At 34.7% G+C, this 24,036-nt stretch overlaps 1 protein-coding gene across 2 annotated transcripts; it reads left to right on the forward strand.

Moving 5' to 3' along the window:
- Positions 1 to 1,727: 1,727 nt before the first annotated feature.
- On the forward strand, positions 1,728 to 23,650 carry LOC138304599 (armadillo repeat-containing X-linked protein 1-like). Of its 2 annotated transcripts, XM_069244763.1 has the most exons (6): positions 1,728 to 1,839; positions 6,280 to 7,124; positions 14,212 to 14,376; positions 14,718 to 14,774; positions 17,946 to 18,194; positions 18,853 to 23,650. In XM_069244763.1, exons 1-6 carry the CDS (start codon positions 1,743 to 1,745, stop codon positions 19,138 to 19,140), a joined length of 1,701 nt encoding a protein of 566 aa, XP_069100864.1. In that variant the 5' UTR covers positions 1,728 to 1,742; the 3' UTR covers positions 19,141 to 23,650. The 2 variants fall into 2 exon arrangements, with proteins under 2 accessions (XP_069100864.1, XP_069100865.1); XM_069244764.1 differs by lacking the exon at positions 14,718 to 14,774.
- The last annotated feature ends 386 nt before the right edge of the window (positions 23,651 to 24,036 follow it).

The raw sequence follows: 24,036 nt of genomic DNA on the forward strand, positions 1-24,036 counted from the left end.
TATGTTTCCCGCCGTCGTCCTAAATACCGCGCGGTAGTTGACTATCACTGCTCCAGACGGCAAAACAGCGAAATGACTCTCCACTGTTATCATATATTACGGAGGAAATCTTGCATAAATTTGGTGTTGTAAGCTCATCTTAGGCCATCGGTATATATTTACTGATGTTATTAATGTTTTTATGTTTTACTCCGAAAAGTTAGTAGGCCTTTAATTCTTCATAGATATTATTATACAGGATTTTAAGAAATGACCAATTTCGGGGTCATCTTGAAGAGCCAAAGTTTTACCATTTTTTCACTTCGATTGTTTTTGTTTAAATCATAACTGCGACACCATTTTAGCCGTATCGAGCTATCAATTGTTAAAATCTTAGGTTCGTTGCAAATGTTTTATTTTTTACTCTAAAATATTGAAAAATAACAAATATTTAAAGGGGGCAAAGAAGTAAGCACGCGGACCCCCATTTTTCTGCTCGATTTCGAAAGAGAAATCCTTTCCCTACAATATGCATAAAAATCTTCAACAGTTTATTATAAGTTGAATCTGTCAAAAATAACAAAAAAAAATGTAAATTTTGTTATTCAAGATTAAGGGGTAGGGGTAGCATATATGTTGCTATTCTGTTAAAAAATAAGAACCATATTAAATAAAATTGCTATATTTCACAGAAGACCACTGTACAATAAATTTTGCAAACATCAATATCAAACAACTCTTTCAGAAATTATGGCTTGAGTCAGAAACATATATACATAGAGATTGGCAACTCCTCCATTTTTACGATCGGCAGATGTACCTCTGTATGTGCTTAGGGGTTTTTAGATAAACTCTTAAATAGTTTAATATAAAAGAATAACTTTGATATGTTGTAAAAGTTCAGTAATTTTCAGATGGTTTGAGTACGGTTTTGGATAGAAAAAATAATATTTTAACTTATTTATCAATGAAACAAAACGCACTTCCGGTTTTGAATGCCTGATTTTCGAAAACCCAGGGAAAATTGCTTATTTTCTTGCGATCAAAATCATATTAAATAACATCAATCGTGAAAACTGATCACATCAAACCATGATATATAATGTTTAAACTTTGTGTTGATGCAAAAATATCATGTTTAAAAGAATACACTTAAAAGTAGTTAGCCAAGGGAAAATGCCTATAAACTGGAGGTCCCTTTGCCTGTCAACAAAGACAAAGAAGGAGTTTCCAATCTCTATGTATACTGTATATGTTTCTGCTTGAGTTTAGACCGTGTATGTGATCAAAACAGCAAAATTCCCATAAAACCCGCTATTTTGTCAAATATGGTATCTTAGTAAAAATTGCTCAAAAACGAGCACACGGACATAATGCCTTTTCTTCCATTTTCTTCAATGGTATGAATTCCTTTTTTCAAAAATCTATACGAGAAAAAAAAATTATTCAGGAAAATCTTGGAGTCTCAGAGGTGTTCATCTTTGGAGAAAGAGCATGTATAAATTAATCAGTTGCATTTTTTTTAAATATATTTTATGTTTGTTTCATGGCATACAGCATGCATACGCAAGGCAGAAAAAAAGACTTGTATATTAGATAAAAAAAACCTCAAAAGATTTTTTTTTAATTTCCCCCCGAATGATATGATTTTTACCCTAATCGATGTAATGGAACGAAACGTCGTTTTCATCCGGTTGGTGGGGCGAAATGTCCGGGGCGAATAGACCTTGGGACGAAACGTCTATCAAGTCCCAAAAGAGAAGATGGCTTCGACCTTGGCTACACGTGTGGGAGCAGGAACAATAATTGCTGTTGGCATTGTGATAGTGTCGTTAATCTGGTGGAAAAAGAAGAAAAGAGGTAGATTAATAACTGTGTTTGCTATCTGTCGCTGATACACCACAGAAATGCTTGTGTCTTCCGTTTTTCAGCCACAACATTGTCCACAATCATGCTCGATGAAAACATTCAGATTCTCTGATGCAAGTTTGTAAATAGATTGCCGTAAATCCAAAGTGTCTTTTTGTTTAATAATATTTTAAGTTATTCCACAAAGTTTGGACAGTCAGTAAAAAAAAAATGTTGAACAATGACAGTTACTGTAAAAGTTTTGTTTTCATTTTTAATGACATTTGATTGGATTACCTCCCCTTAAACAGTTGGTAGTAATGGAATATCTGGGTCATGACTACTGTACATCAGAAACATTATATACAGTGTCGTGCCAAAAGTCTTTCACATTTTATGAGGCGTCATCGGTCAATACCCGGAAGTAATTAGAATTTCTTTCCTCGCGATCCAAAAATTAGTACTAGAATCGGAACTCTTTTGTGTTGTGCAAGATGAAGTGCGGGGGTTATCTCCTATATCTGTCAAATTCGCGTGGGGCTATTTTTAGTTTTGTAGCAGACGTCAACAATCATGAAGGATGGTTCGCCGGGAATTGACGTTGGCTGAAAAGGAACAAGTGGTACGATTGAAAGAAGGTGGTAGAAAAGTTGTAGATATTGCCAAAATTGTAGGATTCTCCCATTCAACCATCAGTAATTTTTTAAAGAATTTTAAAGAAAGAGAAAGTATTGAAAATAAGCAGCGAAGCGGGCGGCCCAGATTAACAAGTGAACAGGGGGATCGACAACTTTTTCGCCTAGTAAAACATGATCGTCGGCAAACATTGACAGATTTATCTACACAATTTAATTCATTTACTCCTGTTAAAGTTTCAAAACGTACTGTACAGAGAAGATTACATTTTGAGGGTTATTCCAGGCGGTCTGTATGTAAGACGTTGACGATATCGGCAGTTAACAGGAAAAAACGAGTTGAGTGGTGCCGGGGACATAAAAATTGGACAATTTCTGAAAATTGGAACACTGTAATATTCTCTGATGAGACACAAGTAGTTTTAGGTACTGATCAAAAAGTGTATGTGTGGAGAAAAGCCGACGAGAAATGGCGTCCCGAGTGTTTGGGGATCAGGACTGTACGTCACGGTAGTTCCCGAGTGTCAGTGTCGTTTTGGGGGTGTGTTTGTGCCTCCGGAGTAGGTGTGCTGAGACCAATAGAAGGAAATTTAAATACAGATAAGTACATTGAACTATTAGATCAAAATTTATGGCCTGTTGTCTTGAAACATTTTCCTGATAAGCCTTGGATATTCCAAGATGATAACTGTCCTGCACACATGTCGGGAAGGGCCCAGCAGTGGAAAACAGAAAACAATATTAATTGTTTAACCTGGCCTTCTCAGTCTCCAGATATAAACATTATTGAAAATGTATGGAGAATGATTAAGATTCGTCTACAGAGAGTGCAGCATACTATTAAAAGTCGCCAAGAACTTATTGATGCTGTAACTCTGATTTGGACTTCATTTACTCCGGGGTATATTGCTGCGCTGTATGCAACTTTACCAAGACGAGTCCAAGCAGTAATTAAGGCAAAGGGTCACGCAACAAAATACTAAAATATCAGGTAGGTGTGTTCCATGGTTTCTGAGTTATGGTTTTCTAAAGTTGCAATATTACAAATCACAAGACGACGCGACGTCATAAAAATGTGAAAGACTTTTGGCACGTCACTGTATATACTGTATACATAGAGATTGGAAACTCCTTCTTTGTGTAACAGGAGAGGAGAAAAATGTTGCGGCCAGACCGGGATTCAAACCCAGGACCCTCAGAGCACTAGCCGAGTGCTCTTCTGACTGAGCTACCTGGTCACCGATGATTGACCCAGTCCAATCCCGCTACACTCCTCCCGTCTTTCTCGAAGTCTTTGCCCTCGAAGACATACGAGACCCTTCCAAACAACACCACTGTGGGTTATTTAGTTAGGCACCAATTATGTAACAGGAGAGGAGAAAATGTAGCGGCCAGACCGGGATTCGAACCCGGGACCCTTGGAACACTAGCCGAGTGCTCTACCGACTGAGCTACCTGGTCACCGATTTTGACCCAGTCCAATCCCGCTACATTTGTCTTTGACAGGCAGCAGGACCTCTGGTTTATAGGCATTTTCCCTTGGCTAACTTAACTTTTAAATGCATTCTTCTCAACATGATTTTTTTGCATCAACAACAATGTTTAAACATTATATCATGGTTTAATGTGACCAGTTTTCCTGATTCAAGTTATTTAATATGATTTTTTAAAAGCATGAAAATCAGCAATTTTACCTGGTTTTACGAATATCAGACATGCAGAACTGGACATGTGCATTTTTGTTTTATTAATATATAAGTTAAAGTATTATTTTTCCTATCCAAAATTGTACTCAAACCATCTGAAAATTATTGAACTTTGAAACCCCTAAGCACATACAGAGGTACATCTGCCGATCTTAAAAATGGCGGAGTTGCCAATCTCTATGTGTACAATAGTAGTTCGACCAATTGCACACACATTCCTTCCTGCTTCAACAATTCACTACACTGTGACACAAAAATAACATGCTATATATGTACTACTCTAGGAATATATGCTCCACCACGCACAGACAGGTAGAGTATAAAAGCCATACCCATCATTTAAACAATTATTGGTGTTTACATCATGTAGATATGTGTCTAATTAACACAAAAATAAATATGAAATCATTTATTTTGCTTTGGTGCATGCAAAACCGGTACTTATTGCATAACCAATATTATAGTTTGTTGAATTGTGATGTACTAAGCTTCTTTAGCCAGGCTGGGAAACTTGCATTACTTGTTTGGTGTTGTAATCTCATCTAAGCTTAGGTCATCAATATCAATTTTCTTATTTGTTACAGTAAAACATGTTTATATCAAATTCATGGTTATAACGTAATAATTTTCATTCCTTGTCAATGTTCCTAAAAGATGTCTGTAATAAGTGAATAACACGAACTATGCTTATAACAAAGTGATTTGATGGTTCCTAGAGATTCGTTTTAACAGTGTTTAACTCTAATTGTTTTTAAGAAACTTTAAATATTTGGTTTCAGAAAGATGGTGCAGGGCCTTAAAGGTCCACTACCTTTCCGGAGCAAAATATAAAGATTTCTTTAAAACATTAATTATCTCAGAAAATATATACCGATGGCCTAAGATGAGGTTATAACATCAAACATATGCTAAATTTCCTGCGTAATACATGATAACAATGGGGAGTCATTTCGCTGTTTTACCGTCTGCCGCAGTGATAGTCAACTACCGCGCGGTATTTAGGACAACGGGGAAAACATAAGACGACCCGCGTTATGAAAATTAACATTTTATTTATTTTAATTAAATTGTTTAGGAGGTGATAATAAGTGTAGTATTAACGTTAAGTTAATAACTTTTGCCACTCGACAAAATTATTAATCTCGCTTTACATTCCCATTTTAAAAATCAAAAACCGTTTCGGAAAGGTAGTGGGCCTTTAAGTCTGTCCATTGATATCTTGTTCCAAATATTCCATACAGAGGGAAGGCATAAGATAAAATTATGCTGTACATACATTTATAATATTAATTTGCTCATTGTTCATATATTGGGTTTGCACTACAGTGGAATGATATCACTTTTCACAAATTTTTTGGACATCATGCTGGTGTGATTTTCTTAGACTAGTTGTTTGCAAAAGTAGACAGTATTTATAAACCACTTAAACAGATTAGTTTCAAAGATAAAAAAAAAAAGAATGATTTGATTTTGTCATTAGATAATTACAAATCAGTTTTTGCTTGCAAGTGTGTGGTGTAAATTTTCAGAAGAAATGAATGATAGTAAATCTAGCATCATTCTGTCTTTGCATATTACAGAGTTAGCTCCCTTGTTGGTAGGTATCCATTGTGACGTAAGTCACATCGTTTACTACAAAGAGTATGATGTTATGTTCGCAAACACATGATGGCACAAACAATACCTACCCACAAGAGCAGATAACTCTTTAATATGCAAATACAGAATGCTATAAATTTTCAAAGGTGACCAGGATAGTGTGTGCAATGATCGATTGAGTAGAGAGTCGGGATCCAGAGAGGAACCTGGCACAGACAGGGGCACATCATTGGTCACCATGACATTCTCTCCTGATAACCAGGAAACGATGAAGAAGTTTCTGAAAGAAAAACTGAAACAGGCAATTGATTCTCACCAAAATGTGTCTAATTTGGAAGAGGTAGTGGTAACTACGAAATTGAAAATAGGGAAAAAGAGCAGCAAGAAAATCACACCAGTAACTGTTCAAAGGAAAAATGTATACAAGGGAGAAATGTTTCGCACAAGGTCTAAATCGGACCTTGATCATAGACTTGATGACATAGCAAATGACTTACATATAACTGTTTTAGGTCAAGTACCCAAGGATCCGAAGCCACCAACCTCAAATGTTATAGTGCAAACATCAGCAGGAAAAGATACGATAGTTTCGGCATCAGGCGATGCTTCCTTGTCACAGAAGACGTCTGCTGTACAAGTGGAAGGTCAAATAACGGGGAGTGGGGATAGCAGCATGCCAGATAACTATGTCTGTGAAAATGGCGTGTGCAGGCTAGTGACAGAGCCGCAGAAGACAAAAAGTAAACAAAAGGTCAAGTTTGATCCCCTGGCCGAGGCTGTGACGAAATCTCTAACAGAATTTTTTGAAGGTCGAGATGATCTTGAAAATAGCACAGATGATAATAAGAAGAAAAATTCAGATAAAACAGAAAGTGACAGGACAGAAACACACCAGAAAGATACAGGTGCCTTAGATTCTGTAGAACCTGAAAATGCACGTAGGACAGTTGTAGAACAGGCGATACAGCCTAGCAAAGAGACAAAGGTTAGCTCATCATTATCACAACAGGGTCAAAGTTCAGAGTCAATAGGTCAAGTTCAGAGGTCACAAGAAAGTGATGAAGTGTTAGTTGAACATCAACAGACAAGTGATCAAGGTCAAAGGTCGCCAGAGAGGGATGGAGGATCAGCAATGACAAACGGAGATACAGAAGAGGAAGACGAGGATACGTGGGAGGTCGGTCGGTATGACCAGGATGACATATCAACTGCCATCTTGGTGTCCCAGAATACTCCCGGCATCCTGTCCGGCGGTAATGCAGAAATCCTAGTAGCACTGCTGTCTCACCCAGAGACGAAGCTTCAACAAGCTGCACTCAATGGTATCAAGAAGAGTTCTACCTTCACACGTAATCAGGTAGGTGTCTATAAGCTAGCTATTACAGGTGATCAGTAAACCATCACTTACCATTGAATCTTGTAATCTGTGACCTAATTCAGTTTTAAAATTATATAAACTTAAAACCCTTACAATGTTTAGTTTACTTGTTAAAGGTACATGTTAATTGAAGTTTAACATTCAATTTAACTTGCTGTACTCAAACCAATTTTGTCTACCAAGATCACAAGTGCTGAATATGAGTCAAAATTGATGATACGGTATATTATTAACAATATGAATGATATGCAATGGTAATTACACAGGTCAAATTGTGTTAAAATAAACCTTAGGGGTACGCGTATATACCCAGAGAATGAGAATATGGTCATATAAAGCAGGCAGTCTCTATACAGAGGTGGTCACAAGGTGGTCGTCACTACTTCAGGCAGGTTTAACTGAAGTTTTGATCATTGATCTGGACTTTTCAGTGCATATACTGGTACATGTCATGGAATGAGGTACTAGTATTTAAAATGACACCTTAAATCTGTAGTATTGATTTCATTACACGGAATATTAAATCAACATCTGTAGGTCAGATACTATAGCATGGAAATATGCATAGTCACTATCCACTGTAGCTGTAAACCTATTTGATATATATCCAAGCATGTCCCTGACCATATTTCAAAGGTAATCTCATGATATTTTGTGAAATACTTTGGAAAATCCATAGCTTAGTTTGAAACAGGGTATGTATTTATGAATTAGTTATTCATATTGAAGGATAAAAAAAATGAATTTGATGTTTGTATTTTAGTTTTAAGTTGATCTTGGGTATCATATTGTTATTGATCACACAGAAATAGAGAAGGGGTAAGGCTTCAGTTTATTTTGAACTTACTGTTCTTAATTTCTTTGTAAAATTTAGGCATTTCACTAATTGAAATAAGTGCTTCATTTCTATACCCCCCACAACAAAGTTAAGGGGGTATACTGGAATGAGGTTGTCCGTTCGTCCGTCTGTCTGTAAACACATCATTGTTCAGCAAACTCCTCCTAAACTGCTTGACAGATTTTGATAAAATTTGGTACACAGAACCCTGACATAAAGAGGAGTTGAGTAAATTATTTTGGATTCTACAATGTCCAATATTAATGGAAATATTACTAAATTTGTGCAGCAGGGAGTATTAATTGTCGACTCTGGTGACAGATCTAGTATTTGTTTTGTTTATAAGGGGAAGTTACTCTTCAAAAATATTTTTTATCGAGAACAATAACTTAGCAACTGTAAAAGAGATTTAAGTTTAAAAAGTTCTAGACAAAAATTGATTTACTCTCCACTGTTGCGGGTTTGGGTTTATGCTACATGTATATGTACCCTGTATATACCTATAAAGTAAAGAGCAGGTTATATGTTTACCTGTAGCCTTGCACAAATTGTGTGACTACAGTGGACATTTTCTTGCAGCTAGGTCACAGGAATACCCAACTGCTCCAACTTTCATCGAACCATGATTTGTTTCTAATATAAAGTTTACCCAAATTTCAATGTCACTTAAACAGAATTGTAAGAAAGACTGACAAATGCTAACTGAGATATGTATACACTGCAAAGAGCAGACTATACTATCTTAAACAATTAGACAAACTGACTGCACCACATGGCACAGAATTTTTTAACCAACAGTATAAATATGTATATTATAGTATCAAGCTTATAACTCAGCGGTAGAGAAAAACGAAAAATGCTGATTTAGTATGACCTGATAATATGCGTATATCTAGCATTACAATCTACAGGTTGTCGATTGGAGCAGGTGCTCTGTAAGCTCAGGTGATATATCTATAGTAGAGCCCTCGATCTACAGCTACAGTATGAACAGGTAGGGTGTCATTGTAGCCTTATTAGAGCTTACATAAATAATTTATTTATTATACGGTGATTTGTTGCAACAGTGACAAAAAAATCAGAATATTTGAAGTTTTTTTAAGAATTGTTTGATGATTGTCACCTGCTAATTTAGAATTTTTGCTACAAATATTGTAATTATTGATGGTGTTTTCACTGTTTAGATTTTGTTTATGGCTATATACAGTGTTAGTTTCAATGTCTCAGTGTTAATCAGTCTCAGCATCATTCTTAGTATAATGCCAATATTTCATAAATGTGCAAAGAAATATGGGGGTTTAGAGATTCCAAAGTAGCATGGGTAAAGTACAATTTAGCTTTGATAAGTCCAACCATCCGATGATTATGACATGACAAAAATCATGTCAAATGATGATGTCATAATCACTGGATTGATGGGGCTAATTAACAGTAAATTGTGCTTTACCCACGTTGTTATCGGATCTCATACCTCCTGTATTACATTGTATTGCATTCAGAAACATGCATAACTTAGAATGCTTCATATACAAGATCAACTAAGTTCATCAGTTTGCCTCTAGATGATAGAAGAAAAGGAGACTTGTGCTGGCTTTGGTTAAGATTTTAGTGCAAATGTTGAAATGTACTTTCCCTTAAATGAAATTAATATAATGATAATAATTGCTTAGAAGTGTTATTTTGGTGTATCAAAATCCAAAGACTACCATTTCTGTAAGTCTTTGTGGCCTATTCCCTTTGGTGGAGAAAAAATGCAAGAAGAGTCTTTTTAAAAGCATTGACATCCCCAAACCAAAATAGTTAAAAGGGTTCAGTTACACAGTATTGTTTATTCTATTAGAAAAGACAGTTAATGTTACAGTAGTAAAAACATTTTATGCCTTATTGTTCCTTTAATGTCAAATTTTTTGGCAGACATTTCTAATTAAATATTTACTCCAGTTGATCTGTGACGCATACATTAATTAATTATAGCCTCGTCAGTATATTTGAGATTGTCGTCATTGCATGAGATTTTATTAAAAAATCTGTGAGTCTTGGACAGGGTTTTGTTTATGTTAAATATGGTAAAGTTTAAGTAGGTAAAAACCATATATACTTGTTTATTGATCCTTGATTACCGTGCACTGATTGATGCCCAAAGCTCATCAGCTTGAATAGTCTTACCCATCATTTTAATTGATCGCGACAGCAGTGCTTCTATTGACATAGTTCATCCTCTTATTGTTTCCTCAAACCTCAAGTTTTTTGGCAGACATGTCTAATTAAAGATAACTCCAGCTGTTCCGTGATGCGTGTATTCATTAATCTCATCAGTATATTTGTCGTCAATACAAAAGTATAACGAAGACGTGATACCTACTAATTAAACAATGGACTTTTGTTCCCGCGGCCCTGTAGTTGTTTATATACCAGTATAACCTTAAGTATTCCATAACTGCTATAATCAATGTGAGATGAAGTATTCATACCTCTCCTTTTCCTGGGTTACCTTTGTGTACCTGTGTTCTAAGTGCTGCTTGGCGCTATAAATAATTCAGCGTGCATTCCTCCGCTACGTTGCCTTTATAGACCCAGTTTGTCGGGACCAATTGTTGGAAGGCACGTCTTCCGAGTGGTCATAACACTTACCGAAATTCTCGCTAATCAAAATGGATTTTAGGTGATTTGGGATCTAAAGAGAGTGTTATTGTTGACATTTCTGATTGAGACTTTATGGACCGAGGTGAGTGATTCAGGTTCAATCAGTTTTGGAAATGATTTAACGTTAACAGATTGCATGTTTGCTTATCAATTGATAATGTACCATGATCAGGTGTAATATGTATATGGCTTTACAATCTCCTTTCAAAAATAAGATGCATATAAATACAAATGTCTTGGGTGAACGGGTGGTGTTGTAGTTAATTGCCACTCGACAATCATCAAGCCATGCATGCATGTCAAATGGTCAGGGGCCGGGTGACCTGCCTGACCACATGGGTTTTTTCTGGGCTCTCCAACTCTTAGACCTCTTGCACACTTGCATCAGTCTAAGAAATTGTTTCGCAATCAATGTAAAATGAATAAAGTAAGAAATAAAGAATATATATATACCTGGGTCATGCTAATAAAGAGTGTCAAATATTAAAAAAAAAACCTGAATAAACTTTGAAAAATTTAATGGACTAATGTTTAATAGAGGTTAAATGTGGTTATCTGGCCTTTTGAGGGTCTCCTATAAACAGTTATTAAAACTAGGTACCTGACCTTGTAATCCAGTGTTTTTCTCCTGGTACTCTGACTTTTATCCTCCTTTAAAACTCCTCACATAGTTATAGTAGAGCTGGTACAATTATTTGCTACAAACATGAAAACTATACCATATTTGCAGTAAATAAATTGACCTTAATAAAAAAAAAACTAATTAAGAGCTAGAGTCTGTACGGAGGCACAGAAGTGACAAGAAAAATTTTTTTTTTAATGTAGGACAAAAAATATATATTTTGTGTAGGGTGAAAAATATTTTTTTCTTTTACATGCTCATGTAAAACTTATTACGTGAGCACGTAAAACGTTTACGTGCTCACGTAAAACACTTTGTGTAAGACAAGAAATATTTTTTTATGTATGGTGAAAAAAATTTATTTTTTATGTAGGACAAAAAAATTTTTTTTAATGTAAGACAAAAAATATTTTTTATGTAAGGTGAAATATATTTTTTTCTTTTACGTGCTCACGTAAAACCTATAACGTGAGCATGTAAAACGTTTACGTGCTCACGTAAAACAGTTTGTGTAACACAAGAAATATTTTTTTATGAACGGTGAAAAATATTTCTTTTATGTAGGACGAAAAATGTTTTTTAATGTAAGACATGCTAGGGTTGTAGAATGCATATTGCTATCCCTTTGGGGTGCAACCATGACCTCTAAAGGTTAAAAAAAACGTAATTTATAGCTTCTAAATCCAGGTATTTGGCCTTCTCAGTATTGCTTATTTAAAACACCCTGCATGTCGCTACTTCAATCTAATCACATTATTTTGACCTTTGATCTTTTGAATTCAAAGTCGCAGTGACATAAATGTGGTGCCTTCAAAATGCCTTTGAGTTCTCAAAGTTGGCTGAATGGCAACAATAGACTTTAGATTAAAAACAAATTACCTTTGGGAATGTAATATTGATTGGCACACTAACCTTATACTGCAGCTGCAGTCATGCATTGTCTTAGGGAACGGTGTGGTAAGTCTGGCACTAAAGGTATTTGGTGCAGTCTGACCGATTTACTGTAACTATTATAGTAACAATACAGTATCTATCATTGCAATAATCTTTTAAATATTTAAATTATCAGATACACTCATATACAAAAAAAAATTGTTAGAATCTGCCACACAAATACTTACCGTTATTTTATTTTTTTTCATACCTTTACCTTCATGGAATAAAAAATATTAGTGACATCAATTCTTTATTTGACATTCTCATTTTGATTTTATATTACTGTAAGTGATTTGATTAATTACTGAAAGAAGATATTAGTATACTAACATCTTCCAGAAAAAAAACTCTTTTTTTTTTTTAATGTTAAATTATTCCGACATTGCGCAGTTATATACACCGTTACTTGAATGTCTGTATCGTACGTGTTTCTGACAGATAGATCCGCAGGAAGCTTTGCATGTTATGTAGACATGTAAACAGAATTTATTACCTTTTACTGTTCCTGTGTAAAACTCATTTTGAGCCATGAAGTATACACAGGGGCAATATATATTATGTAATATTGACATTTAAGTCTGGTATTCGTTTTATATTGCCTTGTTGTTTGGGGAAATGTTCTATAAAGCTTATCTAGCACTCTGTTGTTTTGTTCATTGGTGCTTTATATCCTCTCATAGCTATGCTCATTTAAAGACATGCTAGAAATCGGTGAATATCGGATCCAGAAGAAAAAAAATATTGACTGAAAACTACACGGTGATGGCCTCAAAGTTCACCTCAAAGTCGTACGTGACCAAGAAGCTGTGGAGAGCTAGTGTGATTTATATATTGCTTTTATTTTCTGTCCTTATTAATAGCCAGCGGAGTTATTTAAGGAGGTGCCAGGTTTAGGCCATACAAAAAATATATGTATTTCTGGTAACCCAATTGACCCTTTAAAATCTGTGCATACTCAATAACTCTTTATCAGTTTTGTTCTCAATCATACAAACTACAACCTTTATTTTATTTTTTATTTTTTTTTTAGTTAATTAAGGAGGTGGCAGGTTAAGGCTATACAAAAAATATATGTATTTCTGGTAACCCAATTGACCCTTTAAAATCTGTGCATACTCAATAAATCTTTATCAGTTTTGTTCTCAATCATACAAATTACAACCTTTATTTATTTATTTTTTTAGTTATTTAAGGAGGTGTCAGGTTAAGGCCGTACAAAAAATATTTGTATTTCTGGTAACCCAATTGACCCTTTAAAATCTCTGCATACTCAGTAACTCTTCATCAGTTTTGTTCTCAATCATACAAATTACAACCTTTATTATTTTTTTTGAAGAATCAATTTGTCAAAAACAACAATCTCAGGGGTCTACTGGATGCCTTAAAGAGAGAAAGATTGTTTAAACCTTATTGGGGCCATTTTAGAACTTGTATGATGAGAAATACATTTGGTTTTTCGTTTGATCTTCTACAATAAGATATCGTTTATTTAAGATTCTGATGGAATCATGACTAGATAAACAGTGCAAATTACATCATTTGTACTTACTTAGTGAAAAAACTATACAAAATGAAAGCGAATCAATCCTCTCTTGATCAAGTGCATCCACAGGTTATATTAAAATCTGAATAAATGTGTCTCGCTGTATTTCAATGCATTTGAGGACACATTGAATGTTAAAAGGTCAGAGTGAGCTACGGTTTAATATTTGTTGTACACAGTATTAGTTGCTAGAACTTCCTGGTATAGGCAGGTCTATCTGGAGGTTAAAACTACATCCTGGCACAAAAAAGGGTTTGTGTAGTTGACGAATTGTTATGATATAACTAATATTTTTCTCCTAACAGAGTTATAACCTGAACAGGTTATTCAAATTATCACCATTACCCACTCCAGGGGAGATAACTCTGAAATATTAAAAAGAACCAATTCTATATACAATTTGGTGTGTGCCATATACTCTAATCCAGTATCTTGTTATTGTTGTCTTGTTGTGTCTTATAATCTCTGACTTTTGTCTTTACAGAATTTATTTCGTGAACATGGATGCCTGGAGAAACTAAGTAAATTGCTCCGATCCAAGAGTATGTCCTTGAGGCTTGGGGTCAAGTCGTCCCAGGAAGTTGTCAGCTCCGTGGCTACAGCCATCACCAACCTATCGGCCAACACCGAAAACCACAAAAACCTTGAGGTAAGCTCTGGAATGTGATTGGTCTTTTGATTTTACATTAGATATTGTGATATTCAATTTTTATGTGATGGGTAGTCAAATAAAATCAAACAAACAAATATGAGTACCAGAAAATACGGTAGTAAAAATTCAAAAAAAAAAAAAAAAAAAAAAAATCTGAAAAATCAGAATAGAAAATTTCTTGGGCTGATTATGATGTTTTCAAAACAATTTGAATCTTTAAAATACTGTGATGTAAATTTGCTGAATTTTCAGGGAAAAAATTACACATAGATTATCATTTGACGATCTAATGTTAGGAAAGTTAACCTTTGAAACTTATTGTCTGGTGTTTTCCACAGGGATGTGTTCCTACACTGGTAGAACTGGCTATACAGGAAAGCTCTCAACACAATACTGTAATGTCCTATAAGTCTGATATCCTTAAATAAAACCATTTTTCCGTATCCATATTGAATGTTTGGCTGACTTTCATACCTTTGAATGCAACTTTTACCATCTATGGTATAGGCCTACAGCTGGCCTGCATGGCCGTGTTCCTTTGTCATGAATTACTACTCTTTCTGTTTTAATGCTTTAACTTTCCATTGTAAATGAGCATCATTATACATCTTCCGTGGCCATTTTATACCTTATTTACTCTCTCCTTTTGATATGTCAGTACTTCAATAAAAATATCGTGTGAATTGTAACATTATTTCTGTAATCTGTTAGACTGCCCAATACATATTGCTTTATTTTAAAAAAACATGAGATTTAACTGTTTTACAGGAGTTATGTCCCTTCGTAATTTAACAATTGATGCTATCATATATTTCGTTGACTTTCTTGCTCAGGCACAATATCTGGCATCTTTATTGACCTGATATGATGAATGGTGTTTTTAGCCCACCATCATCAGATAGTGGGCTATTCAAATCATTTTTCGTCCGTGGTCCGTGGTCCGTCCTTCCGTCCGTCTGTCCGTCCTACCGTCCGTCCTTCCGTCCGTTAACAATTCTTGTTACCGCTATTTCTCAGAAAGGACTGAAGGGATCTTTCTCAAATTTCATATGTAGATTCCCCTAGGGCCCTAGTTGTGCATATTGCATTTTGGTACCAATCCGTCAACGAAATGGCCGCCAGGTAGCCATCTTGGATTTTGACAGTTAAAGTTTGTTACCGCTATTTCTCAGAAAGTGCTGAAGGGATTCTTCTCAAACTTCACATGTAGGTTTCCCTAGGGCCCTAGTTGTGCATATTGCATTTTTGGACCGATCCGTCAACAAGATGGCCGACAGGCCGCCATCTTGGATTTTGACAATTGAAGTTTGTTACCGCTATTTCTCGGAAAGTGCTGAAGGAATTCTTCTCAAATTTCACATATAGGTTCCCCTAGGGCCCTAGTTGTGCATATTGCATTTTGGGACTGATCGCTCAACAAGATGGCCGACAGGCCGCCATCTTGGATTTTGATAATTGAAGTTTGTTACCGCTATTTCTCAAAAAGTACTGAAGGGATCTGTCTCAAATTGCATGTGCATGGTCCCCTAGGTCCCTGGTTTTGCATATTGCATTTTGGTACCAATCGGTGAACAAGATTGCCGACAGGACGCCATCTTGGATTTTGATAGTTTAAATTTGTTAACGCTATTTCTCAGAAAGTACGGATGGGATCACTCTCAAATTTCACATGTAGGTTCCCCTAGGGGTTTAGTTGTGCATATTGCATTTTGGGACCAATTGGTCAACAAAATGGCCGACAGGCCGCCATTTTGGATTTTGACAATTAGTTTGTTACCGCTATTTCTCAGAAATGCTGAAGGAATTCTTCTCAAATTTCACATGTAGATTCCCCTGGGGCCCTTGTTGTGCATATTGCATTTTGGGACCAATTGGTCAACAAGATGGCCGACAGGCTGCCATCTTGGATTTTGACAATTAATATTGTTACCACTATTTCTCGGAAAGTGCTGAAGGGATTCTTCTCAAATTTCACATATACCGGTAGGTTCCCCTAGGGCCCTTAGTTGTGCATATTACATTTTGGGACTTATAGATCAACAAGATGGCCGACAGGACGCCATCTTTGATTTTGAGAATTGAATTTTGTTACCGCTATTTCTCAGAAAGTACTGAAGGGATCTGTGTCAAATTGCATGTGCAGGTTCCCATTGGGGTCTAGTTGTGCATATCGCATTTTCGGACCGAAAAGTGAACAAGATGGCCGACAGGCCGCCATCTTGGATTTTGATGGTTGAAGCTTAATTTAAAATTGTTACTATTTTTTCTCAGAAAAGTACTGAAATGATCCGTCTAAAATTTTATATGTAAGTTCCCCAAGGACCTTAGTTGTGCATATTGCATATTCAGATCGGTCAAAAAGATGGCCGACAGGTAGCCATCTTGTTTTTTGATAATTGAAGTTTGTTACTGTTATATATCTCAGAAAGTACTTAAAGGATCATTCTCAAATTCCATATGTAGTAATATGTAGTAAAAGTTTGAAAAGCAGAGAAAAGATCCCTCTTTCCTTTGTCAGACATAGATCATTCTTTGGTGGGCGCAAAGATCCCTCTGGGATCTCATGTATATAGTATATAAGGAAAAAATTTTTTATATCTTTCTTGACAGAACATCAACCTCCTGTGGTGTAATCTACTTCAGATTTTGACCAATAGAATGAGATACATCATATTTTGAAACCAGTTTGATTTTTAGTGAAAATGGATCAAAGTTTAAAGTCATTGTTACTATTCTCAGGAAACATAATACATATGTACCTACTTGTCTGTGCTGTAGGCCAATAAAACAGGATATTTATTATTTACATTAATTTGCTTTATTCAGTATGTGTGCTTAGCAGAATTTTGTGAAAGTCAAGCTTATAGTACTATCATACTTTTAAACTGAATTAATGACTTTGCAAAAGCTATCTTGCCTTATTCATTTGCTTCCTAGTTCTATCAACAATCGTTATGAAGGTCTTTATTTTTTTACCAATTTCTTTGAAAAAATGTTTGATTTAAAAGATAATGTTTTGCAGGAATGGGAATTGCAGACTTTTGATAACTGTCCAATATAAAAAGAAATTTAATAAACAAAAAATTCAAAATCAAAAATTGAAGTGATGTATAATTTCTATGATATATATCACACCAGTTTAACCTGTACCTTTATATATTGAATGCTGACTCAAAGTTTTTGAACTGCCGTGTGATATTATGCATGTTATTATTAAACATTTTAATTGGTTATCTTGCCAACCACACTTCTTTCATTTACAAGGTACATGTACTTAAAAGTTGTACGTTGGGATTGATTCCCTTATATTATCTTGAATAAGACAAAATTTTGATCAACAATGACAGCCCTGATGCTAGGTCAGAGATAAATATATACGTCCATTTGGTAAAGAGACTCAAAAAAGAACAAGGAAAAGATGACCAGGAGCATTCTCTGTTTCATCAATGTCACTACACTATCATTTACATGTATATATTTTTGAATCTTTTATAAATTTCATGCTAACATCAATGATTTGACTTTTAATGTGATAGATCTACAATGACATGATATTCCTGTTTTAGTCGTGTGTGCCCACCCTGGTGGACCTGACGCTGGAGAATGAGACGGGAGAGAGTGTCTGTCTGTCGTCCCTACAGGCACTCACCAACCTGTCCCTGACGGACCAGTACCATCGCCACTACACCCGACTCATCCAGAAACTGTACGACCTACTGGACACACACCAGCGTAGTATACAGTTACAGTCGCTGAAGGTTCTCGTCAATCTGTCCTGTAGTACGGAGATGGTCCCTCACATACTCGCCGCAAAGGTATGGTCAAAGTCTTGTAAAGATCTATCACTGTCATACGTTGTTTTCATACAATTTCCAATTACCTTTTCCTTTGAATGCAATAACAGAAGAAAATACAATAAGCTATAACAATTTCTCGCATACTCGCCGTATACCGTAAGTGAGGTCACCTTATCACTTGTCACCGTCTCCTTTGTTTATCTTCATGCAATGTCCAATGATTTTTTGCATGATTTAATAACAATAATTTATTGCAATCACAAAATTTTTCTTGATTGAAATTTGCTATTATGCTCAAATTATGCTCAAATTCATTTGTTACTTCTCAATAAATGAGCAAAAGTTGTTTCAAGGTTATACGAAAAATTGAATTGGCCATGTTGAAATTGTTTCAACCATAGATGATCATGCTGTTTTCATATCTGAAAGTCTGCAATGTTTGAGGCCGTGGTGGTGGAGTGGTTAAGATGTTTCTACATATTACCACAAGCCTTCCACCTCTGGGTCACAAGTTTAAATCCCATGTAATGCAGTTGCCATGTACTGGCCGCTGGTTGGTGGTTTTTCTTCGGTTACTCCAGCTTTCCTCCACCCACAAACTTGGCACATCCTGATATGACCCTGACTAACGCAACGTACCTCTTAACTCTGAATGTTGTTTCTTTGTACATTGTAGTCGCCTAGCTGTCTGTTGGAGCTGCTGAAGCAGGGCACAGACGAGGCCCTGATTCTGCGTATGACCACCTTACTTGCCAATATATTACACACAGTTCGAGAGGAGAACATTTCGGTGTCATCCCTCCCTCCCGACGATAAAGCCCCTAGCCCAGAGACAATGTATTCTGCTCTCTACAGTGTGAGCAGTGTCGGCGCCATCAAGTCCAAGGTGTTTCTCTTGTGTCGCCATAGAAACGAGGACATCAAACATCAGGCTACAAGGATCTATCAGTTAATCGCAAAATGATTCATGTGAATATTTTTTCAAGTAAAATGTAAAAGATTGAAAAATCTATAGTCAATGCAAATTGTAATTGTAGTTCTCCAGGACCGAGTTCTCGAAACAAACATATGTCAAAAGCATACTTAAGTAAAAGAATTTAACACCTTTTATATATTTGATGTTACTTAAGTTGGCCTTTTTTTCTTCTTTTTTTTTGAGAAAATCAGAGCCGGTTGCAGAGTATTTTTTCAATGTTATCAGAAGGATTTTTTATAGAAGTTTTATTGAATCTCAACATGAATTGCAGTAAAAAAATTACAGGGTTACGTTAATCAAAATGTTATTCATTTTTCAAATTTGAATTCATCATATGTATAAGCACACGAATGGGAAACTTGGGTTTTATAAATCAAATTAAAAATTTGTATTATTGTTGTATCATGAAATTGTTGCACATACAAAGTATTATTTATTGCATGTTAAATGTAATTTTAAAATAATATGATAAAATATACATGTAATGATTGAGTACCGAAATGCTAACATAACCATCTTGTTTGAATTGTTCTATTCATTGTTTCTAGTCAAAGCTAAACTAGTTGTCATAAGAATTATTTTTAATTTCATCTAACTGAAAGCGCAATGATGTCATTTTTTACCCTTTCATATCAAAGGCAAATCTAAATGTTCCTCAGATCTCAATCCTCATCATGAATTTAGAAATCCCAGTTTTTGCACTCTCCAACCACTATACATTCGATGTGAAGGATTTATATCTTAAATTAGTTCTGATCAATTAGAGTTATCTCCCTTGGCCTCACTCTGTGGAGATTACAGATAGTATTTCTCATGCTTATATCTATTTCATCATTCCAGTTTACATCATTCCTAGTCATTCATTACAATTTTCCAAGGTACAGTTACCTTTTAGTCCAGGTCTGATTCTTTAGGGACTGTAATTATTGTACTAGAGAAAGTCAACTTGTTATTTTTTTGCCTGATTACATATAACTTCATTAGTTACTGTACAATTACATTAGTGTGGGCCTGATTCCATTTGTTTAGGGACTAGAGAAAGTCATCTTATTATTTTTGCCAATATCTTATTATCTTTATAGTGATTTCATATCCCTGTGCACAAAAATATCTGAGTTATTGGAAAGTATACCCAAACTTTTCATGATCTTTGCATATTACAGAGTTCTGTCCCATGCCAGTATAGGTATAGATTAATTGTGATGTCATGATTTTGTGAATGATACTCACATTGATTTTTATGAAAAACATGATTTTTATGAAAAACATGACATTATATATATACATGTATATATATATGCTTGCAAACATGAACATCACAATCAATACCTCCCCCAAGGGCAGATAACTCTTTAATATCCAAAGACGGAATAATCAATCATCAATTGAATTACATTTTGTAATCTCATGATGTGATAGTTTGCTTTTCTGTAAATTCCTTTTATCTGTGAAGAAAACAATTTCAAGGATCGATACTCGCTCTGTTCACATTGCCACGGAAAAAAATAGGGGCCACTGTGGCCGAGTGGTTAAGATGTCCTGACATATTACCACAAGCCCTCCACCTTTGTGATACGAGTTTGAATCCCATGTGCGGCAATTGCCAGATGATGACTGCTGCTTGGTGGTTTTTCTCCTGGTACTCCGGCTTTCCTCCTCCAACAAACCTGGCACGTCCTTACTTGACCCTAGCTGTTAATAGGACGTTAAAGTAATAAATCCTGTCAAGAAATAGAAATTAGGATCGTTTATTTTGTCTTAATATAATCAAGGAAGACTATTCAGTTAGCACAGAATATGGGAGAGAAGTTGTGATCAGTGAAAATATACATATAAATATATGCTTGATATAATGTATTGAACACAAATGTTTTTTTATGTCTGGTCTCTGGAACTTTTGTCTCGGTGTTATGATTTTGAATAGGCTTTTAAATGTATACATGTGTACCTTTTAGATGTCCTTTGTTAGTCCCAGCTGGTAAGAACTCTTACCTTTGTATATTATTGTTGCCTTTCTTGGCAAATGAGTAAGGCCAAAAAAAAAATGCTAGTTTAGGGTTACATTGGCAAAAAAATAGGGTCGGTCGGGAGGATTATTTTTTTTTTTTTTCTTCACTCTAAAATGATGGTCGGAACCAGAATCTGAGATCAAAATTCTGACTTTTTAATATTTTTTCGTAGAAAAGTGGGAAAAAAATAAGGGTCGGGGGTAAAAAAATTAGGGTCGGTCAGGTAACCCAAAACAGACTTTTTTTTTTTGGCCTTACCGCAATCAACCTAATAAGCATCCCCATATTTATAGCGCCTCTCTTCCTTTTTGCTTTCAGATCTCAAGTTAACATACCTTGAATTATCTTTATTACATGTAAATGTATACTGAAAATATGAATATGATTTTATTTCTTTTGAAAATTGATTGATGGCTTCATTAATTCAAAATTTGTGCAATAATTTTGTGGAGACTGGTCTTAATCTTGTCACAATAAAGCATGCATTCTCTAAACTCCTTTTCTCTTGTTTAGTTTCAGTGAGTGCTCCAGGGGCTTATTTGGTTGTATAAGGTCGTTAGATAATGTCATACTGTGGTGCTGCGTCAATTGTCCATTTTCAGATTTCTCATTAAAAGTTACGAAAGCCCTGAATAAGGCATTAGCAGAGGATATTGAATGATAATAGTTGGTAAAATTCTTTTAATGTTATCTATCCTAAAAGATTTCTAAAATTTACAATTAGTAACTTTATTCTAAATTCAAACAAAAGAAATAAAATTACGGACTCAATTATGATAAAATTTTAGGCTCATATTCAAACAAAATAAAAATTCCGGACTTACTAATAAGAAAATTCTAGGTTCAAAAAAGCTTTGGAGATTAGCCATTTTCAAAGATATAAAGCTTTATAGTAATTATATAGATCTGTACCCGTATATTGGAAATTTATTATCAAAATGAATGTAGAAATTCTTCAAATCTTGGTTAATACCTGAACTTTGGTCCAGGTACACAGAACCTCTTGTTAACAAAATTATCTGTGTTTTATTAATTTGTATCACATAAATAATTGTTTGATTCTTAAAATGTGTCCATTTTCATGAAATAAATATCAAAGAGAATTTTTTGAGGTGATATGCTCGGATATATAATGTGTTATGAATTCAGATTGATATATTTGTTATTAATTATCAAATTATGTGAAGATGATGAAAGGGAGTTGTTCTTGTCTGCTTCAAATTGTCATTTAACTTAAAGTGATTTTCGACTTATTAGTTGTCTAGTTTGTTATATTTATCCAGTATTTTTTCTTTCTTTTTTTTGACAAAATTATATTGAAAATATCTCCAGAAATGAACAACATGCACCTCTTGAGCCAATTAATTGTGCAATGACCTTGAGATCAAAGGTGTATAAACATATCGTAATTCAGATATATTTGGGACAATAACTTTTAAACAATTTAGAGATGTAAATGATAAATTGTGTTGTATTTAATTTTTGAATATTACATACACAAAATACAGTGCAATGAAATAAGGTCATTTTGTACTTTACCCTACAGAGGTAAAAAAAAAAATCAAAGGTGTTTACCAAGGTGGTACATTTGATCCTTCACTATTGAAGGGAAGATAACTGTTGTTGACAAAATCAAATCACTTAAGACCAAAAAAAGTTTGAATACGAAAATGTGCATTTCATAAATTCTGATAAATTTTATTGATTACTGGATGTGGATCTTTTTTGATAAAAAGAACAATATAAAAAAATGACAGAATCACAATTAATTTAAAACATGACCATCCTTATGGTAAAAAAAATCCAATGCTCTTAAAATTCAGACTTTCTGAACTTGAGTACAAGAATAACATGTACAATTACCCACCGACTATCATTATAATAAGATACCATGGCTAAGAGATGTAGAAAGTGTAATTTAAAGCTCTGATTATCTGAATTTCAAAAGAAATGAAAATAAAAAGATTGGAGGCATACTATTACTTACTTAATTCTCGAAGTGCTGACAAAAGATAATGATATCAGAAAAGTGTGAAGATTTCTTTTATTTAATATGAAGTGGTGCAAGAATGTTTGTTTTATACTGTACAACTGGTTATTTTCATGGGTCAAAATTTTAGTGATTCGATTTAAAAATAGAACATTTAATTTTATCAGTTTTAAATTTTGTGATCTGGCTTTGAGGGTTTATATGACCAAAAAATTCTTGATATTTTGAGATTTAAATTTTCACAAACATACAAATGTAGCAATGTCATGCAAAATTGTGAAAATATGATTTCCACAAAAATAACCGACTCTACAGTATAAAGAGTATTGTTGTTTGTTGGTTGTGTAAGAAGAAAGTAGAGGCAGTGTGTGAAATTCTAGGGTGTATGGAGATTGAACATTTTGAAGAGCCATGAAAATCTGTTGAACTTGTTTTGATTTGTTTTGCTAATAATCATGTATTGGATTGTTTGATTAAAAACGATTTTGAAAAACGGAAATTTTGTTTTTGGCCATCTTAATTTCAATCTTGTATCACTGTCTAATCAACATTTCATCCCTGGATGATAATTAATTTCAGTCTTCTGCATAATTAAGATTCCTCAGACGAGATTTATTTTCTGAACACAAACGTTATTACTTTCATCCAAAATAAGATGTCATAGGCGACACACTCACACAGGGGTCATGCTGAGGTGACCCTGACCCAAGAGTTGTTAGATCTTGTATTGGAACTCATCGTAGAGCATTGTATACGTAGTGGAGCAGAAATTACAAGTCTTAAGCTCGATCTCAGGCTTTTAGGCCTCTTATGCTGAATCTGGTGGATCTTGATGAGGCAAAAAAAAAATATATGTCTGTTTAGGGTTACATTGGCAAAAAAAAA

This window comes from Argopecten irradians, chromosome 12, assembly GCF_041381155.1.
Source record: "Argopecten irradians isolate NY chromosome 12, Ai_NY, whole genome shotgun sequence".
In the NCBI taxonomy this organism is placed as follows: domain Eukaryota; kingdom Metazoa; phylum Mollusca; class Bivalvia; order Pectinida; family Pectinidae; genus Argopecten; species Argopecten irradians.